The sequence below is a fragment of the Zalophus californianus genome, chromosome 5, assembly GCF_009762305.2.
Source record: "Zalophus californianus isolate mZalCal1 chromosome 5, mZalCal1.pri.v2, whole genome shotgun sequence".
NCBI lineage: Eukaryota > Metazoa > Chordata > Mammalia > Carnivora > Otariidae > Zalophus > Zalophus californianus.
In genome coordinates this window covers 4,346,842-4,367,854 of record NC_045599.1, presented here as the reverse complement: position 1 = coordinate 4,367,854, position 21,013 = coordinate 4,346,842, and the positions used below count along the sequence as shown (strand labels likewise).

The following is a 21,013-nucleotide window of genomic DNA, read 5'->3' as shown; positions in this document are numbered from 1 at the left end:
GGGTAGTAAAGCCCCCTGGGCAGGGTGTGTGATGACGTGAGGAGCATGCCACTCAGGTCTTGGAAGGTCACAGTGTACTGAGGGGCCACAGTCGTCCAAACCAGCCCAGCCCTTGTCCTTGAGAAGCTTGGCTCTCATAGGAACACACTCACGTGCTTTAGGTCAGTAAGGTGGACAAGGGCCCAGCTAGCGCCCTCTGCCTGGCTGGGGAGAAGGCCACAGTGGAGGGGAGCCCAGAGCTGGTTCCATTCCCTGCAGAGGGAGCCACAGCCTCAGCATGTCCTGGGAATGGGGCAGGTTGGGGGGGCAGGCTTGGGGGTTCGGGGCCAGGAGGTCTCAGGGGATGGAGCTGGCCAGATGGAGGGAGTTTGGGCTTCATCCTAAAGCTTTAAGAGCTAACAGGTTCTAGAGCCCCCCCGCCCCTGTTCTTGGGGCACAGGTCCAGCGGAGGGAGAGGGCAGCTAAAACAATCTAACAGACTCATGAGGGCATTCGAGGTGGTGATGGTGGCAGACGGAACCACCTGCAGGGGAGCAGCATCCGAGTTAGCGTAGCAAACACCCAGCGAATGTGGGACATGGGTCTGGGGAGCAGGAGACAGCCAGGTGTGGGGGCAGGGCTGTGCACGTACCCCCTCCCTGCCCATGTCTGGCAACGAGAACTTGTGCCTCCAAGAAGTGTCTCTTTGGTCCCGGGTTCCCTGTGTAGCAGAGGGCATTCATCTGCTTTCCCGTCCGCCAGGTGGTTCCCTTGCTCCACACTTCAGGGTGTTTGGTCAGAGCCTGGGCCCAGGTGGGTTAAGGAAGGGCTGACAGGGGAGCCCGGTGACTCAGGCAGACTCTGGTGGTGGGAAGGGCCACGTGCCGCACGCAAGGACAGAACCGCATCCTCCTGTGTTCGTCCTTATGCCCTGGGTGTTAGGAAGGGCGCTGAACGCGAGCGAATTACTGTCAGGGAGGGCTATGTTCGTGGCACACAAGCCTGGCAGTTAGTCGAATGCTGCGAGGAGACTTGGAGCAAAGCTTCTGAATTTTGCTGGGCGCTCCAAATTCCTCATGAGCGCTGCCTGTGCCGGGGACACACACGACGGTCTAAACTCTCCTGGTTTTCTCAGGCTTTTCTGGGTCAACGCCTGTTTGGCAGGGTCCCTCCCTTCCCCCTCATCTCGCGGAGACCCCTGGGGGCCCTGGTGGCAGTGGGGACGCTGGCCTGAGCCCTGGCTGTTTTTGTGGTCGGGGGGAGGTCAGGTCTGGCCCCGGGGCCCTTTACCTGGACTGCTCAGGTGTGCCGAGCCCCACCTGGTCCAGGTCAGGTGCTGTGATGCCCTGTTCCCTCTGCAGCCTCTCCCGGTCCACAACCAGCGTAAGACAGGCGGTGTCTGGAGCCCGCACACACCTCTCTGGGGCTGGGGGGAGCCAGGCTGCTGCTCGCACCGGATCACTCACACCAGCACCCCCGTTTCTCACCTGGCACTTAGAGCCACTTTGGGAGTGGACTGTGCCCTCAGAGTCCAAGTGGGAAGCCCATAGCCCTCAGAATCTATCTGTTTGGCCCTAGAGGTGTGGGGGGGCAGTGGCAGGGATGGGGCACTGTGACCCTGGGTCTGACATCCTGCTTCTTCTCAGCCCCCTCCCCTGACCTCCTTCATATATCAGGACACTTTCTCCTCCCCTGTTGCTGTCCCCAGGGATTTCCATGGCCACACCTCCTCACGATGGCATCTTCCCTCTCTCTCTTTGGCTCAAAATGGTGATAGGGCAGCAGAAAAATGTGAATCATGGAAGGAAAAAGCATTGTTTTCAGATGACATCATGGTGCCTGGTTGAACACAGATGACAGAGACCACAGCACAGGGGTGAAGGTCATGTTCAAACTCAGACTGGTTGGGGGAGGTGAGGATGCCACGACATCTTGCCACGAGGGGCCCCTCCCCCAAAAGCTTCTGGACAAGACATCATGTCGGGTCCCTGGGGCTCTGTGGTCAGGTAGTGCCAAGGATCTCCAGGGAACATCAGACAGAGAGGTGATGCCCCCGGGCTCTCCGGGGCTGGGGTTGCTGCCAGCAAGAATCAGGATCCCTGCCTTCCCTCTGCTCCTTCCCTGCCAATGGCCTCAGGGGGACACCAGACCCTGGCCTGCAGCCTCAGCAGAGTCTGTCCTTCCTGGTTCTGTAGCATTACCTCCTTTCTGATGAGTTACTGGTCAGTGAGCAGGAACATCATGTCCCACGTGGTGGGGTGGCTATCCCTTACCCACAGCGGGGCCTGGCAGGGAGAACCCCTGGTGTGGGTCACACACACACACACACACACACACACACACACACACACACACGCACACACACACGCCTGTTGGGAAGCAGTGTGGGCTTCGGAAAATGCCTGGTTTGCACTGCTGCCCTGAGGAGAGCCCCCGGCGGGCCTGGGAGTGATGCCTGGGAGTGTACTATATGCCTGGGGTTTTGCTAGGTGCTTTAAATGCAATGTTGAGGCCAGTCCTGGTGACAAGCCTGAGGGGTGAGGTCCAGCATCACTGCCATTTCATGGATCAGGACACTGAACTGCAAACAGGCCACGTGCCAGGCCTGGGTCACAGGGCGGGAGGGTGGCCGAGCCCAGCCTGGAACCCATGTGGCCCAATAGAGAGACAGGGAAGGGGCAGCTCCAGCAGTAATCAGCACCCACAGGGACTGTTTCCTAAGGCAGCTTTGCTTTTTGTTTGCCTGGTGAACATTTGTCGGGCCTTGACTGGGTTCTGGGCATCGAGCTGCTGGCCTGGGGGTGGAGGAGCCCTGTCTCCACCCTGGGGACCTGCAGACATGTCCCCGGTCCCAGCAGAGCATGGCCTGGCGTGGGATGGGGGACAGGAACAGTTGGGGTCTTGGGGCCGAGTGCTTGGACCCGGTGTTGAAGGAGGGCTCTACTACCCTCCCATGTTTGTTGTATGGTACGACCTGTCCTGTCCATTTGCATTTCGTGGCTGTTTGATATTTGGAGCAGAGAGGCTAGGGCCGTGTTTGTACCTGCCTTGCCTGTGAAGCGTTGGCTGAGAAACCGGTGAGGAGAGAAGATCTGCAAAGGGCACGTTTGTTCTCGCAGTAAGAGTAGGCTTTTGCTGCCCTGTTCATGCATCAGGAGATGCCCACCATGAACGTTTTCCTCCCCGGAAGCCCGCAGACCCCTCTGCCCCAGTTTCCCACCGCACTTTTTCCATGACGGGCCACGCCTTCTCCCGAGGGTCGTCAGAGAGACCGGACTTCTTCCCAGTTATTTCAGGGGTTCCCAGAGTAGCCACAGAGCACCTTCTGAGTCCCACTTCCTGAGGCCTCACAACAGATTTTCCGGGCCTGGCCTGTTCCCCGGTGTGGTAGTGGGTGCAGCTCGGGGGGAGAGGTGATCAATTTCCTGAAGGCTGGGCATAGGCAATGGGAATCCAGCTGGCAGCTCTGCCCCTGCCTGCCCCCCGTAGGGAGCCCCAGCCCCAGCCCAGTCTTCCCTTTGCCAGCCCGTCCCCGCATCCTCCTGGCGGAGGAGAAAGTCACCTCTGCCCAGCAGCCTTCGGCCACCTGCCAGGGCTCGCTGGTGGCCAGGGTGGAACTCTGCCACAAAGAAGGCGAACTTTTACATTATCATGCACAGCCTGTGTCCTTCCTTATTGTCTATTCCAGAACAGAAGCTTGGCCACATCTTTGCATAAGCAAAAGGCGCATTACAGTGTGTTTCCCCAAACAAGAGAGCCCTTGGCCTCTCTCTGCACCGAGAAGGGCTGTGGCTTTGAACATTTTCCCCCAAGGTTTAAAGATTCCAGGATCAATTTCTCAAGACAAGGCTCAAGGACGTTGTCCCGGCTTCCCCTCCCCCTGTGGTCTGGGCAGAGGAAAGCAGCTTCTCCCCAGCACACAGGTCTCGGGGGAGGTGGGGTGGGGGTGGGGACTTAGCTGGGGTCTCAGTCATTACCGGGCATCATGGGCCCCACCGCTGTCACACAGTTTGCCCATTTCCTATTGTTCCACATTCTCCAAAGTTATTCATTCATTCAGAACTCTTTACTGAGCCTTTACTAGCTGCTAGACGCTGCTGGAGACACAGCAGTGAGCAAGGAGGAAAGGTGCCTCTCATATCAAGTGCATAGTCCAGTCTGGGAGCAGCTACTTTAGGGGGTACTTTGGGGTGAGCAGGGACAGTCGTGTTGGGGGGGAAGCATGAGTAGACAAGTGGGCACAGCAAGTGCAAAGGCCCGGAGGTCAGGATGGGCTCTCTGTACAAGGTGCACGGAGGCCAGTGGCCGGACCACAGTGAGCAAGACCAGCGCAGCCTGAGAAGAGGCAGCACGGCTTTGATTTTATTCCGGTTGCAGTAGGAAGGCCTTGGAGTGGATGAGAATTAAGCTGAAGCATAACTCTTCCCCTTCTTTGAAACATATTTATTACCATGACTTTGTTTTTGCAGATGCTCTTCAGATATTTCAAGAATTCTGGGGCTGGAGAGGGGGAGAGGGAGTTCCAGGGATGGGCCACTGCACAAGCAGCTGGAGAGGGCAGCCAGGCTTGGCAGAAGGCGGAGCTGTCGAGACCGGGGGCTCCCAGGGCGGAGTAGCTGAAGCAGAGCACAGAGAAGCCAGCCAGGGCCAGCTTCGAGAGGGCCCCGAGTGCCAGCCTGAGGGGCTGGGGCTGCTCCCCTGAAGGCACGGTTGGGGGGGCACTGAGGGTTTCAGGCAGAGGAAGAGGAAGCTGGATCCGCTGAGTGGTGACTGTGGTGAAGGTGCATGGCGGGGGTGTGGGCAGCATAAAAGGCAGAAAGGCGCTGGGGAGCCCCCGCCCCTGCCTGCTTGTCTGGGAGACTGGGTCGGGGTCAGGGGAGGACATGGGGAGACGTGAGGGAGATGTTTGGAGGCTGCCTTCCATCTTCGGTGACTCTCTGCCACGTCTGTCAGCTCTCTGCTCGGCAGAAGCCTTGTAGCTGTGTTCCTATTAAGGATGCAGGCATTTCCCTGGAAATTGTACTCATCGTTCCCAGTGGTCTCCGTGGCCAGGTGGGCCCTGCCGGCTTCTAGCATCTGAGCAGCATCCTGTGGGCTCAAGGGCTGTGGCAATCTTACAGGTCCCTGAAAGGCTCGTGTTCCCCTGGCGGGCAGGGCACGGCCCCCTCCTCAGGCCAGCAGAGGCAAAGGGCAGTGCGGGCCCCTCTCCTCAGCACTGCCCTGCATTGTCGGAGAGGTGTCACAGAGGGAGGCCAGGGCACAGCTTGCTGACTCCCCGAGAGGAGTAGCCTGCGTGGAGCCGTGACCCCTCTGGAAGGGACAGAGGCTTCCTCGGGAAGAGAACCACAGAAGGCCCACCACAGTTGGAGTGACCAGGGAGGTAGGGCTAGGAGGGTCTCTGGAGTAGGCCTGAACTGCCAGCCTGACCCACAGCCTGGCCTCCTTGCTGGCTATCTGCTGGGAATGCTCCTCAGCAGCCCGGGAGGCTGGGGGCAGGGTGCCCAGCCCAGCCGATCCGAGCTGGCAGCCAACGGGCTGCTCTGAAGGCAGGGCCTCCCCTGCCTGGCCCCCGCTCAGTGGCCTGACACCCCAGACTCTGGTCGCCTTACCACCACCCCCAGCAGGATGTGGGCCTCTGCCTCATAGAGCTTAATGCTGAGTGGTGGGGTTCCTGGGCTTCTGTTCATGTCCAGTCCCGAGTCAGGAGTCAGGGTCAGAGCTGCTCAGTATCCAAGGACACAGGACCCCTTACTTGAGATGGGTACAGTGGCAGGGGGCAGGGGAACAGGAGGGTCCTGGGCCCTGGTGGGTAAGGTCTGGGCCAGGATGTGGGAAGTGGGAAGGGGTCTCCTTCCTCCCTGTGGGGACCAGCAAGCACCCCCTCACTCAGAGCCTCAGCTTCCCCATGGCTCAGGTGGGACTGACCTCTCATTCTGGCCTCCAAGGGCTGTTGGGAGCATAAAATGAGCTAATTCTGTGAACTCAGCCCTGAATCCCTTCTGAATATCAGGGCAGGTTTCCGGTCTTCCTAAAGCTTGTCACACCCTGGGCTTAGAGCCTCAGCAGGCACGCAGGCAGGCAGGTGCCCTCGAGGTGCACCCCAGACCAGCTCTGAGAAGTGCCATTAGAGTGTGGGTCCCGGAAAGCCACGGTCAGGCTGTCAAGGGAGACTTGAGCCCCTCGTTTTCTGGGGAGGCTCTGAGAGACGCCCCCAAGACATTTTTCCTTCCCCGACTCCGTGCACAGCAAAGATGTACTGCTTCCATCTGCCAACAAGGGGATGGGGCTGAGCCGGCCCAGAGTGTCCCGGGGCTGTGTAGGAGGTGCCCCCGTTCCAGTTCACATCACTCCTCACATCTGTTCCTTCTCTCCACTCACCCCCAAATCTATGCCCCACACTTGACACCTCGACTGCTATAGTGGGCACTTGAATCTGCTTTCCACAAGTGAGCCAGAGTCATCTTTCTGTCACAGCTCTACATCCCCCACTGCTCTTCGAATAGAACTGGAACCCTTCTCACTACCTGAATAGCTGTGTGGTCTGGCTTCAGGGGCTCTCTCTCCCTGCCCAATCCTTGGAACACATGTCATGGCCTCTGACCCCAGGATGTTTGCACATGCTGCTTTCTTTGCCAGGAGCACCATCCTGGCTTTGCTGAGCTAACTCCTTCCCATTTCTTATCTCTGAGATGAAATGCCACATCTTTAGGGGGCCCACCAGTCCTCACCAGGGCAGATTTACCGTGAATATGCCCTCTGGGTTCCCTGCCTGTCCCTCAAGGTCTTCATCAGCATCGTCGTGATCGTAAAGCTGGTTTTGTGACTTCTGAGTGTTTCTTTCTACCTCCTGACAGAGGGCCAGCTCCAGACTGGTTCACTGCCAAATCCCAAACGCTAACATAGTGCTGGACGTGCAGTGGGACCAGTAGTTTTCTCCCGTGGAGAAGGAGGAGTGTGCTGGGTACCTGCTGAGGTCCGTGGAGAAGGAGAGGCCAGACCAGGCAATTCTGGCCCCCAGGGGGTGGTGGGCTCCGTGAAAGGCCAGGGTGGCTCAGTATGAGAAGTCCCATTTCGAATCCGTGAGGGGCTCATTGCTGGGCTGGGGGCTGTATGTGTGGCAGGATGGACATCTACACACCAAAGCTCACACGTGGGGAAAAAGGCAGCTTTCGTTAGTTCTTATATCTGATGCCCCCCTCACTCCAGAATAGAAGGGAAAATGGGACCCAGCCCATGAGAGGTGGCTCAGGCTCTTTGAGTTCCAAAGGCTTTAGGGGGCAGAGTCAGGTCAGAGGGAAATCTCTGACTCTGGGCGTGTCTTAGAGCTGAAGCTGCTCTAACGACATACGGCAGGCTGGTCACTTAAACAGCACACATTAATGTCTCCCTGCTCTGGAGGCTGGAAGTCCAAGATCAAGGGGTCGGCTGATTTGGTTCCTAGTGAGGGCTCTCTTCCTGGCTTGAGGACAGCCTCCTCCTTGCTGTGTCCTCACATGGTAGTGAGAGAGCGAGCGAGGGAGCTCTCTGGGGTCTCTTCCTGTAGGGGCACTAATCTCATCATGGGGACCCCCACCCTCATGACATCATGTAACCCTACCTGCCTCTCAAATGCCCCACGTCCAAATTGCACTATGTTGGGAGTAGTGGATTTGGGGGAGCCACGATTCAGTCCATAGAAGGGCTGTTCATCCCCTGCCCCTCCTCCCCACGGGTAGGGGGGGTGCCTGGCCTAGCCACCCTGCATCTGCACACATCTGTCCCAGCATGCTCTGCCCTGGGCAGTGACCCTCCAGACTGAGGCCCTGCAGCTGGGGTCAGTCGGCATTTGTTCTCTCTTCTGTGGCCAAGCAACATCTGCCTCCTCTCCTGCAGGCCAGCACCCCCTGGGCTCCCTCTGAGGCCCAGCAGTGCCCCCCCACCCAACCCCAGACCAACCCACAAGCCAGCCCCCAACTATCCTGCCCACCGTCCCTGGATCCCCGAAGTGTAGCTGGGAGCTGCATTCCACTTGGGCCCTCTGGAGCCACCCCTTCTCGATAGGAACCTGTCCCCTCCCAGGTCCCAGACAGCAGAACCAAGTTCTCTCTACTTTTGGCTTCTTCCCAAATATCGGGGCTGTTTTTACTCTCCCTGCCCTCTTCCCCCAACTCGAGGCATAGGCTGGGGGTCGGGGGTGGAAGGAGTACAGTGAAACTTAGCCATCCCGCCCGGCCTTTCTCTGCCCCTTCCTCCCTCCTGCCCCCTCCAGCTGCAGCAGGACCTCCCCGTGTCACCACCTTCTTCGCTTCTACACCATGACTTTCGGTCAAAGGCCGTGAGCCAAATTGGCTAGGCTTGCCTGTGAGATAAAGCAACACTTTGGAGATTAAAAAAACCCTTTCTCTTTCTCTCTCTTTTTTAAAGATTTCATTTATTTATTTGACAGAGAAAGAGAGCACAAGCAGGGGAAGAGGGAGAAGCGGACTCACTGCTGAGCAGGGAGCCCGATGCGGGGCTCGATCCCAGGACCCTGGGATCATGACCTGAGCCGAAGGCACACGCTTAACCGACTAAGCCACCCAGGCGCCCTACCCCACCCCCCCTTTTAAGGTTTTATTTATTTATTTGACAGAGAGAGAGAGAGAGAGAGAGAGAAAGAAACTCTCTTAAGAAAAACTGGCTTTTAGGGCTAGTGTCTTACTGTGGACTAAAAAATCGAGTTTGACCCTCAGAGCTGGGCAAGGGCATCTGTGTGTAGGGGTGTGCACCCTGCCCCTCCCATGCCTTCATGGGGGGCTACAGGCAATCTGATTTAGTGTGGTGACAAATTTGGTGTCTTACTGTTTTCACCAGCACCGATCCTTTGCACACATGGGGAAATTCAGTGCTCACAAAACTTCATGAGACCGGGACTGTTAAGCCTGTTTTACGGAGGGCACGGCACAGCGTGGGTGAGTCGGCTGGGCCTCCCCTGGGCCCTACCTTGTCAGCGGCAGGTGGTCCTTGGGCCTGTGGTTCCTGCTGACACCTCCCCGGTTGTCTTTCAGGTCAACGAAATCTATCATGACGAGTCCTTGGGGGCCCACATCAATGTCGTCCTGGTGCGGATAATCCTGCTGAGCTACGGGAAGGTGAGTGAGCTGCTGGTGTCTTTCTGACACTGCAGGGCCCCTGTTCGCTGTGGGATGAAGGGGGCCCTCCAGCGAGGCACGGGCGTCTTCGGAAGGCCAAAGCCTCGGTGCCTGTCCCCAGCTCCCCTGTGGTACCTGAAAGAAACAAGGAACTTGTGAGCCACCCCCATATTCCTGACCCCCTTTCACCTCACCTCGTGTTGTAAAACGTAGGTTTTGTTATTCAGGTGTGGGGAGGCCAACCTATCAAGAGATGACTGCCATAGAAAAGATGGTTTGTCACCCGCACGGGCGGGGTGAGCGGTTGTAGGACTGGCTAGCGTGAGTAATTCCTGTGGGCTCTGGGCCACATTTAGCCAGTACCTGCCCAGGGTGACTGGAGTGTGAGAGCCCCTTGAGGGAGGTGGCTGGGGGTGTGGACTCTGAATTCATTGGTTTGCATTTGAAAAGCATGCTCCAGAGCCAGTTGCCTAGTATCTCTAGGAATTGGCTGACCCCAGGACGGGCAGTCCCTCCAGGGTCAGCATGGCCCCAGGTGTCAAAGCATCAGAAACAGGAGCTGACTTGGGCCCTCACCTCGCCTCCCGCCCACCTCTGCTACCTGTGTCCTCCCCATCTCAGCTTCTCTGTCCTCCTCTGTGCAGCGTCTGCCTCACTGGGCTCTCTTGCCCTTCCCCCCCTCTGCTTGCTGTCAGACTTGGAGCTGTCTTTCCTAGCAGCGTGTGGGGGTCTGTGCAGCAGGAGGAGAAAGACCCTAGACAGTGACCTGAAAGCTAAGGGGGTACAGAGAAAGGATTGGTGGTGAGAAAGGAGGGAGCTCTGTGCCGGGCAGCTCAGAAGGACCTTACTCATGTTAACTCACTGAGTCCAAGGGCAAATGGGGAGCTGGAGCTAGGATGATCCCCATTTCACAGATAAGAACACTGAAGCTTAAAGCAGCTTGGTGGTGTGCTGGGTGAGTGGACAGTGTCATTTGGCTCCTCGGGAGTTGGGCTTCTCACCCTCACAGCGGAATTCCAGAAGCCATAGTCCAACTTCACTCAGTATGTACAAAATCAGTCATCAGACATGGTAATTAGGTGCAGGGTTAAACTCCTGTGCTCAAAGACAGAGGATCTCAGTCTCCAAAAATAAGATCCAACTGCACACAACTTACAAGGCCCGTGGTCTAAAAAATGACAACGAAGTGTTCATATGGCTGGGTGAATTCCAGGAATAGTGGATCTTGAGCCCACTCTCTTTACCCAGGAAGCCTGTCGCTCCAAAGTAGAAGTGGCCACAGTGAGGACACCAGTCATGGTCCTTTGTTGTGCTCCCCACAGAGAACATAAAATATATCAAAGCAGACTGTGAGGACAAGGGAGAAATTGATGAAAACCTAACTGCGGGAATTTTTTATACTCTTTTCAAGACCTTTAACAGATTACATTTTTAAAAGGCATAGAAGTTTCGATTAATATAATAATAATGTATGATGTTAAATTAGCAGTTATATCATTTTTTTCTTTGCCCTACAGAAACATATGCCTTCTTTTTGAGGAATCATAGAATGCTTGAAAATTACAAAAGCGCTTTAGGTTATAAAGAAAATTGCAGTGAATTTTCTACAGCTAAAACTGTTTGGGCTATATTCTCTGACTCAGTACCCTAAAATAGGGTGGAGGGAAGGGATATGTTAACAAAAAAAAAATCGAATGTCTTTTTTTTTTTAAGATTTTGTTTATTTATTTGAGAGAAAGGTAACAAGAGAGAACATGAGCGGTGGGGAGGGGCAGAGGGAGAAGCAGACTCCCTGCTGAGCAAGGAGCCCAAAGCGGGGCTCGATTCCAGGACCCTGGGATCATGACCTGAGTTGAAGGCAGATGCTTAACTGACTGAGCTACCCAGGCACCCCAAATCCAATGTCTTTAAACATTTCAAAAACAACCAGCTAGGAAGGAGACTATGAGCGTTGCAATTACTTGGAACACTAATGAAAATGAAAGTACTAGAACTCAAAAACCTATGGGGTGTGGCCAAAGCTGTATTCAGAGGCAAATTTGCAGGTGCTTCCCAAGACTGTACAAGAGAGAATGAATACACACTAACCCTGCACTGAACTCAGTAATGTTAACACAAATGTCAACAAGAACCACAAACCAAAAACCTAGGGGGGACAAAAATAAGGAACTAAGTTTCAGAAAAGCAGAAATGAAAAAATTAGGACATAGAAGTAATTGACCTAATCAAGAAGGGAGCTTTGGCCAAAGCAAACCTCTGGCATATGAATCTAGAAAAGGAGAGAGAGGGGAAGCACAAACTGAAAGATTAGGAAGGGTGTGCATAATGTAGCCTACACCAGGATGCTTATCTGGGCAGAAGCGGAGGCATTTGGGGAAGTTGCCACACTAGGCAGCTGCTAGACCCATTCAGGCCCACTCCCATCCTCTCCACAGGCTCAGAGTAATCAGTGGAGGAGGGGATGCACACATCCTCCTCTGGCTATAGGAGGGTTTGGGGAGGTGTGAACACAATTATATCTCCCACCGCTTCCCTTTACCCCTGGAGGAGGGCAATGGGAAACTTTAAGTCGGCCCTGGAGGTAGAAAGAGGATAGCCACAGATTGGTCTGGGCACCAGGTGGCAGCTTGCGTCCCCTCTGCACCCCCTCCCTCCGGTTGCCCCATATTAGTTCAAAAGAAAAATTTGGAAATTGTGCGCCGTTCATTGCTTACCTGTGCTGGCAAAGCTCTGGCTCTCATTTAGCCTAAAAAGTGTTGATTTCCCAAGGAAGCAGAGCCTGGTTTATTTAAACCACGCCCTGGCGGGCTCTGTGCTAAACTGTCCCCACCCAAAGCCATTTCTTCTTGTGGCTCTTCTTCTCCCCTTCACTGCTGCGGGCCGGTAGATACTCTACGCGACCCCAGTGTGCCATTTGCAAAAGAGTCAGAACCTGAAGGTGGACAGAGATCCTGGCAAGTCAAGGATTTCCTGAGAAATGAGAATATTTCAAAGCCGACTCCAGAATATGTATAAAACATAATACGTCCCATAACCATGGTGGGAGCTCAACTTCTCCAGCATTTTCAAAGTTCTCTGAAAATTACCTCTAAATTGAGAGTCAGATTGTCTATTTTTGCAGTGCATTCTTATTCATTTCTAAGGAATTATTAAGCAAGGATAATAGAACACCATAGAAATTGTTTCAGAGCGTATACATATATATATTCTGACATCCACCAGTTATAGCCAAAGGTAGCATGTCCAAGACAATGTACAGACCTGTCTTCCTTCTAAAAATAGTTGTAAAAAAATCCTGAGGCTTTAAGAGCTTAATTCAATAACGCATAAAATGAAACTCCCACCACGATAAAATAGGGTTTATCCTTGGAATAAGGCGATCGTTGGCTTCTCAGGAAGTCTGTTCATACAGTTCATCACATCAGTTTGCCGAATGACAAAAGCTCCTCATCTAATACATAACTCACAAAGGGTTTCTGTGTGCCAAGCTCTGTGCTGGACCACTGCAGTGGTCCCCAACCTCCAGACCTGCTTCTAGGGCAGAGGTACAGACGAGGAAACAATTGTAACAGGGGGTCAGAGACTTGTGGGGACAAAGGTGAGGCAGGCAGGCCTCACGGGGTCAGGTCAAGCGACTGGAAGGGAGTAAAAGGGAGAAGAACCAGCACAGGGATGTTTCCAGGACCCGATGCACATTTCTAAGACAATCCTGGACTCCTGTACGTAGAATGGGGGTGGGAGCCTGGCTGGGGAGGGTGCGGGAGCTGTTGAAGGGGGGACAGCTGTGGGCTATACTGAGACCACGGCCACAGGCTGGAGTAAAGAAGGCAGACAAAAGAGAACTCGGGGGGGGGTGTCTGGGTGGCTCAGTCAGTTAAGCGTCTGCCTTCAGCTCAGGTCATGATCCCAGGGTCCTGGGACGGAGTCCTGCATCGGGCTCCCTGCTCAGCGGGGAGCCTGCTTCTTCCTCCACCTCTGCCACTCCCCCTGCTTGTGCTCTCTCTCTGTCAAATAAATAAATAAAATCTTTAAAAGAGAGAGAGAGAGAGAGAAAAGAGAAGAAAGAACTTTGCTAGGAGGCCAAGTCTGGAGGGCATGGGTACTGAGTGGATGGATGAAGGTGGAGAGATGCTGGGCCCAGGCCTTGGGCAGCCCAGTGCATGATGATGGCGACCCCTGAGATGGAGAACACAGGAGGAGAAGCAGAGTGTTGGGCAGAAAGGCAATGAGTTCAGTTGAGATGTGTTGTGTTTGAGGTGCCCGGTGCCATCCCAGTAAAGACAGCCAGGAAAAGCCTGGCATGGGGGTCTGGAGCTTCGAGAGAAGAGCTGAGCATTGCTCGCAAAGGCACCAGTGGTGTGTGGGGGGGCGCACAGGCAAGTATGCCGAGTGGGGGGGCAGCTAAGAAAGAGCCCCAGGAGCCCCTGATGCTGAAGGCACCACTGGGGCAAGGGGCATGATCAGTTGCATAGGAGCTGAGTGAGGATCTCCTGGTATTCAGAAATCTGTGAAAACAGATGGTAACATGACAACCAAGATTTTATTTAAAGGTGGAGAAAGCAGCACATGCCCCAAAAGCGTTCTGCCTAGCTAATTCCTAGGATGTTCATAGATGTTCACATAGGAAAATAGAGGGATTCCACAGTCGAATGAGTCTGGGAAAGGCTTGTAAAAGCACATGGAACAAGCATTCCTGACAGCAGAATTTCTCAGAGGCTTTAGGACAGAAACGTCCCCAGTCAATCTCAAGAGACAGATCAGGACACATGGTTTCTCAAACCTGTTTTTCAATGGAACCCTTCTCCTCCTGGAGTCAGTGTTCTACAGCACTCACTTTGGGAAATGCTGCCCGTCTGGAGGCAGTCACAGTAAAGTTGGCAACAAGAAGGTAACTTTGTTACTGAGGTTCTGCAAATTCTTGACGGTGTCTTTATGACATGGAGCCAACGTGGGAAAAGAACAGATAAAACCGTAAAAATTGTTTGCTGATGATCGTGTGCCTGGAAAACCCAGGAGGATCCGCTGTAAAGCTTTTAGAGTTAATAAAGAAGTTTGGTGAACTGGCCAAATATAAGATAATTATTTTTTTAAACATTTTTTTAAAAGATAGATTGATTGATTTGACCAAGAGAGAGAGAGAAAGAGCAGGAGCAGAGGGCACAGGGAGAAGCAGACTCCCCCCTGAACAGGGAGCCCGATGCAGGACTCGATCCTAGGACCCTGGGATCATGACCTGAGCCGAAGGCAGATGCTTAATTGACTGAGCCACCCAGGAGCCCCCAAATATAAGATAATTCTATAAAAATCACTAATTTTTTCATGAACCCACAAGGCCCTAGTAGTCAAAAATATAAAATACCTGGCCTCATCCTAACAAGATACATGTAGGACCTTTCAGAAGAAAATTGCTCATTGTTACTGGAAGGAAAGAAATAGAAATGAGAGCTTCCTACAAGAAGAGTGGGGACAGTAGAGGTATCGACTTTTCCCAAATTAATAATTGGAACTTGGATGAAATGATTCCAAGATTCATCTGGAAGCCTAAGAAGCCAGTCAAGACTGGCTGGGAAAACCTTGAAAGCTAAGCAAATAGAGATTTACTCCAGACATCTTGTGAAGTGAAAAAAATTAAAATCATACCGTATCTGCATAAGCACGAACAGATCAATTGAATAAGCTCTGTAGCTCTGAAAACACACTTCCTATAGATACCTTGTGATAAATGTAAGTGAAATGGTTATTAAGTGTCATAAATCAATGTAGGACTGATACACATTTCATATATTGTAAATTAAATATAACATGATAAATACAGGCCAATAACGCATTCCACGACTTAAACCACAAAGATCAAGAAGAAAACATTGGTTGCCAAGGGCTCCCTAAGCCTAAGTACAAGAGAAGGCACTGGAAAGGGGAAGACAGATATATTTGAATACTGAAAATATAAAGCTTCTGTCAAGAAACAATTAAAAGACAAAGCCCAAGCATGAAAAACACTTGCAATATGGCAAAGATATCCTAATATTTGAAGAGCTCTTACCAATCATAGGAGAAAGAGAATTGGCAGTAGATATCACAGTACACAGAAGAAAAATACCAATGGCCAAAAATAAGGGGGAAAATATCTAATTGTACTATGAAATAAATAAAACCGTTTACCACTTTTACAGCATTAAGGTGTTAAGATTAGAAAGGGATTTAACTGCTGGTTTGGGCAGATGAAGCGATAATGCTTTTCCAATATGAGTATAAATGCATACATATTTCTAGAAGGAAATGTGACAATACTCACCACTGCCCTTAAAAAGGTTCTTCGTGTCTGCCCCCATTCATTCCTTTCTATGACTCTATCCCAAAGCAGTTGTCAGAGCTGTGGACAAAGGTTTAGGAAGAAGACAAAGGCCATGGCCTCATTTCTGAGTATAAACAATGGGAGAAAATTTGAACTGTCCACTCATAGGGGTCTAATTAAATAAACTCTAATGTCTTTTTTTAAAAGATTTTATTTATTTATCTGAGAGAGAGAGAATGAGAGATAGAGAGCACAAGAGGGAAGAGGGTCAGAGGGAGAAGCAGACTCCCCACCGAGCAGGGAGCCTGATGTGGGACTCGATCCCGGGACTCCAGGATCATGACCCGAGCCGAAGGCAGTCGCTTAACCAACTGAGCCACCCAGGCGCCCTACACTCTAATATGTCTATGTGGTAGAATATGGGGCCACCAGGAAATCCTATTTCCAAAGCATCCTAAAGAGCACTGGGGAATGGTTACAGCCCAAAGTTAACTTTGTTTGCTTTTTGATAAAAGGAGCCTATAACCTACAGTAAGATCCTAGTTTTGTGCACAAGCATTTATGCAGAAGGGACTGGAAGGAATACATCAAAGGTAACTGATACTTCTCTCTGGGCAGTAGGCCATGGGTTTTTATCTTCCTCTTTGCACTTTACTGATTTTTCTTAGTATATCATGATAAGCATGTTTCTTTTAAAATAGTGTATTTTTAATTATGAAAAAATGGTTTACATTTTTTTAAAAAGCATTTAAAACTGGTAGAGTCCAAGTAATCCCGTTTAACTGAATGCGCCCGATTAGGGTCTCGAGTGGTATGCTACAGGGCTCTGACATGTCTAACATTTTATTCCTGATTTGAAGGAGGACATAGAAGAGACTTCCTGCTTTCACTTGGCACCTCCTCTCTGTGGTGGCTTGGGGGCAGGTGGGAAAGGTCTGTGTCCTTCTGCCCTCAGGGTCACTGTCTTCCCTTTCCTGTGGTTGGGCTCAGGGACCCTGCCACTTGCATGCTTAGGGGACCTCTGAGCAAGCCATCTGGGCTGGAATGCAGGCTGCCACAGGTGTGCGGCCTTACCTGCAGGTGAGGCCAAATCACCTCATGGCCGAGGCCAGTCTGGCCTGCCCCTTATATGCCGCCTTGTGGGAAGGGGTTCTTCCTTGCCAGGGCCATGTGGGTACCCCCTCCCCTGAGTCTCCCATAGGCAGAGTGGGGAGTAAGGGGAGGGGGCACGGACCCCATTGTCAGGCTGCAGCCTGATCTTCCCAGGGACTTATGGGGACATGGGCAGACCACAACTGGCAAGGTGGGTGGCTGGAGCTCACCTGGGCAGTAGGGCAGCCTCAGCGAGACCAGGACTAGTACAGTAGAAACCGAGAGGGGCACAGGGAGACCAATGCCCCTCCCAGCCCCACTGACTTCATGCTGGGAAGGAGTTCAGGAATTAGAAGGGAGACTCTGGAGTATGCATGCTTCAGAGCTAAATCCAGAGAGCGCGCACTGTACCCAGCCACAGGTTCAGCAGACTGGCCTCAGACCTCTGCTGATGACATCGGAAGAGTCAGGATAGAGAGCATAGCAGGATGTAGGGGATTGCCCATCCCCAGTCCCCTCAGCCTGGCCCTCTGCGGGCCCCTGGGGATTCAGCTGGGCTGCCCGGTCTCCTGTAAGCGAAGCTCACCCCACGCTCTGCCCACCTTGTCCTGCCCTACCCTGCCCGTCCCCTGGAAGCCCCGGAGCCCAGATCAGGCCTGTGAGGCTGTGGTGGAGGTCTCTGGGAGAGGCCAGCGCCCATTGTGTGCCCTGGGGGATTCCAGAAAGTTACGGGGCCTGACTGATGCTCGGTCCTCCTTGAGCTTCCACGATGTGGCTCTCGACTTCCCGAGGGATACACACTGCAGCAGGGCAGGTGGGGAGAGAGTAGAGTTAGGACGACACGGCTGGCCAACCACAGGGGGGCTGGTGCGGCACAGGTACCCCGACGTGAAGGACTGGGGGGAGGCCCCGGCTGCTGGTCCCGTGTTGCTGGGCACAGAGCATTAGGAACCCAGGGACCGTGCGGCGTGCCGTGGGCTCTGGTCGATTGACGTGAGCACAGTCACGGGCCACAGGACTCAGGAGCCACGGCTACGGGAAAGCAGGGCCCGTCCCACTGACCTGGAGCCTCAGCCAACACAGGAAAGTGACCATCCGTGAAGAGCAGCTATAGGACCGAGGTTGCTGAGCCAGACACACAGAACTCCCCAGCCCCGAAGGTCCATCACGGACCGATACTCCTGGAAAATACATTTAAAAGGAATTATTAGGAAAGGAAAATGTGACAAAACCAAGATCTACAAAAAGACCAGCCCAAACTTTTTATTATCAAGTTCCGTTCACATAAAATCACACCATCAGACTGCTAGAAAACTTTCTCGTTTTGGCACTTATCTCGTTGGGGACAGTTAACAGGGTGTGTCCGCCGGTCGCAGACCCCGCTCTGCACAGCCACCGGGGACGAGGCCCTGTTTGGAGGTCTCTGCAGGGCATCGTGGGAGCAGGAAGAGCAGGTCGATCCAGGGTCCTGCGTGCTTTCCAGGAGTGGAGCGTGAGCTCCCCATGAAGTCACAAACGAAACAATATCGTTTCAGAGTTTTCTTCGAGGGGAGCACCTTCAAGGAAATCGAGCAGGGGGTGGCCCCAGTGGCAGTGGCCGGGCTGATGACTGCCCAGCCAGGGTCTGAGGAATGAGAGGCCCAGCATTTGTGTCGGAGGGAATGAGGTCTGCTCGTTCAGGGAGAAATTGGGCAGGGCTTCTAGACTGGGGGGTCTGGAGGTGGAGTTTGGCTCATCTGCAGGTGCATTCTGGTGAGCTGCTCTTCAGGAAACTCGTGTTTGCTGTCAAGGAGGGAGAACCCCATCCCTGGACAGGCTTAAGCATCAGGCAAGCCAAGATGATTGTAGCCGGGACCCCTGTGAGGAGAGGGGATGGAGCGGTGCCCCCCAAGATCTGGGGGTTCTCGGCTGGGGCTATGAGGCCAAGACAGACTCGGGGCAGAAGGCGGCCCACATATTCAGATCCTATTGTTCATTCCAAATTGTGACGAGAATAGACCAGCTCCCCCAAGCTGTCCCCAGACCCCATGAAGCTCCAGAGGGGATAAAGTCGGTAGCATTTACACGAGTGACCTGTTGTTTGTCCTCCAGCTCATGAGAAGCCTCTGAGTTACCTCAAGTTTTTCCTAAAACAACATTTTTCTCCATTTCTTAAAAAAAAAGAAGAAGAAAAGAGATTATCTTATTTTGTACAATATGCCATCAGCCAGGGAGCAGAACATCAGCAACACTTGAGGGTTGCATAGCAACTGGCTTTTCAATTGATTTTTTTGAGAAGGCACCAAAGCTACTGAACTGTTCTCATTTTAAATATTTCCTAGGATGATGGAAATCAAAGCAAATGGAAATCAGAGACTTGGGGACAATCAGAGAAGAACATAAGGTATCTGGTCGTGAAAGACCCAAGTCAAGACCAAGTGTGGAGCACTTGGAGGAATTTTTCAGCGTTGGAGGGGAGAGTCTAAGAAATTCTGGTTGTGGATCCCTTAGTGGGAGGCAAGAGAAGAGAGTGCTAGGCGCGAGGGGGTCTGTGTCCCAGGGCCTAGTGCCACCGTCCCTCTTACTGCGTGTCCTTGGCCAGTGCTCACCGGTGCTGGACCTCGGCTGCCCTATCTGTATGAGAGGTTTTGGAGCACCTCAGGGACAGTCCTGTCTCCCCAGAGTCTGGGTCCCATGCCCCAACTTAATGGTGGGTGGCCCCCGTCATCCCGGCCTACCTCCCGAGCCAGACCTCCCAAGGTCCAGAGAAGCACGGGGATTCGCAGGGACTGGGCTCCATCCCTCGGAGGCCTGCCATGGCTAAGCCTGGGAAGGTTTGTGCTGAGAATCCCATGCTGGCAGCTTGGCTTTCTCTGGAAATAGCTTCCCAGCCTCTGGGAAGATGTCTGGAGCATGTCTTCATGGTATAGGAGTCCCAGGCAGAGAAAGAAGGGGCTCGCCTTCTGGCCTCAGGCCTTTTGCTCGTCCAAGATGCCCCTCATGATGAGCTCTGAGCTCACTTCACCCACAGAGAGCATCCATGGGGCAGGCTCATGGCCACCCCCACCTGACAGTGAGGATCATTGCCACCACAGCGACAGGGACAAGGAACATTTGTAGGTGCTCACCGTCACCGACAGAAGCCCTTGTGCTCCTGGCTCTGCACTGTGGTTGTACCCATTCTGCAGATGGGGAGCTCAGCGCAGTGAGGTGACTTGTCCGAGAACACACGCGGAGGAGAGATGAGCAGGTCTCCAACTGCAGGACTCTCGTACTGCCCAGGTGAGCCCCACCTGTCACCTGCCCGTGGCCTGGCGAGCTGCTGGACAGGTTTGGGGTCTGTGGGGCTGCACAGTATAGCCGCCCCATGGCTGGGTGCTATTCCAGGCTGCTAGACCCACCTCCAAGCTACTGGTTCTTGACGGAAGGAGGGAAGAACATGAACAATTCAGTTCATTCAAGGGCAGACAATGGAAATGTCAGAGAGCAATGATTGGAACAGAACTTCTGAACAGGTCTTAATTGGCGTGTGTAGGGTGGGACCCCAGAGGTTGCTTTGGCCTTCAAAGTCCCCTTTGCCCTGTGCCTGCCTGGGCTCAGATCCACTGGCCCGGCATCCGGTGTCCTGACAGCTGGCCCAGCCCTGCCGTTCTTGTGGCCGCAGCGCCACCTGGTGGCCACCTCGGGGCCCCGCCCTTCCTTTCCCGTCCTTCCAGACCCACCTCCACTCCGGTGTAAGCAGTGAGACTTGGGGCTGTTCAGTTGGCCCTGATACAGTTCCTCCTCCGGATAATAACAGCACTTATATCTTAGGGCAATTGTACAGCTTAACTTAGGGGCTACCTATAAACCTGGAGCTACCACCGAGCCCCCCACCCCACCCCGGGCCGCAGAAATGGTCCTTCCACAGTGAACATGGTGTGACCGCCACTCCGCTGCAATTCGCTCTGTGCGGCTGGAGCCCGCGGCTCCCCCCGGGGGAGGAGCATCCCATCTGTGAGGTCCTGGGCCGGTGCTGCGGCCACCCACTTGCTGGGCTCACGCATGGTCCCCATTCATGCACAGATGGGAACAGGCGAGTTGTACCAACAGGTTTCCTAAAGAAACCCATGCAGAGGCGAGCAGGCGGCCAAGAGACAGGTGCCTTGAGGGCTGGGAGGAACGCAGGTGATCTAGGCGAGCCGGTTGTGAGAAGCTTTCTTAATTGCAACATAGAACTCTCTCTGGCACTTTGGCACTTTGGAAGGAGATCCCGATGGGAGAAATAGAGGCGTCCTCTCCTCGCTGGGAGGAGAGTCGCAGGTCACGAGCCGTGGTCCACGGCAAAGACAGGGCAGGGTCCTTGGGGCCCCGCAGAGTGAGGCCAATCAGAGGGCTGTGTGGGTATGACTGGGTGGCAGAGATGGGGTTGGGTTGCAGCAGGAGGCACCGTTGGAGTCCCAGTGAGCCATGTGGGCTGGCCCAGACCCCTGTCCTGGGGTCTTCCCGCTCGTCTGCTTGGATGTCTGTCTGCCAGGAGCCCTCCGAAGCTCCGGGAGCCTGTGGGAAGGCCAGGTGG

General features: G+C 53.7%; 1 protein-coding gene across 1 annotated transcript in view; it reads left to right on the top strand.

Moving 5' to 3' along the window:
* The window catches only part of ADAMTS2 (ADAM metallopeptidase with thrombospondin type 1 motif 2), a 221,796-nt gene that overhangs the window by 145,645 nt on the left and 55,138 nt on the right, over positions 1-21,013 (top strand). The window contains exon 5 of the mRNA XM_027604731.2: positions 9,006-9,089. Within this exon, the coding sequence (XP_027460532.1) occupies positions 9,006-9,089 (84 nt within the window). The remainder of the gene's footprint in view (positions 1-9,005; positions 9,090-21,013) is intronic.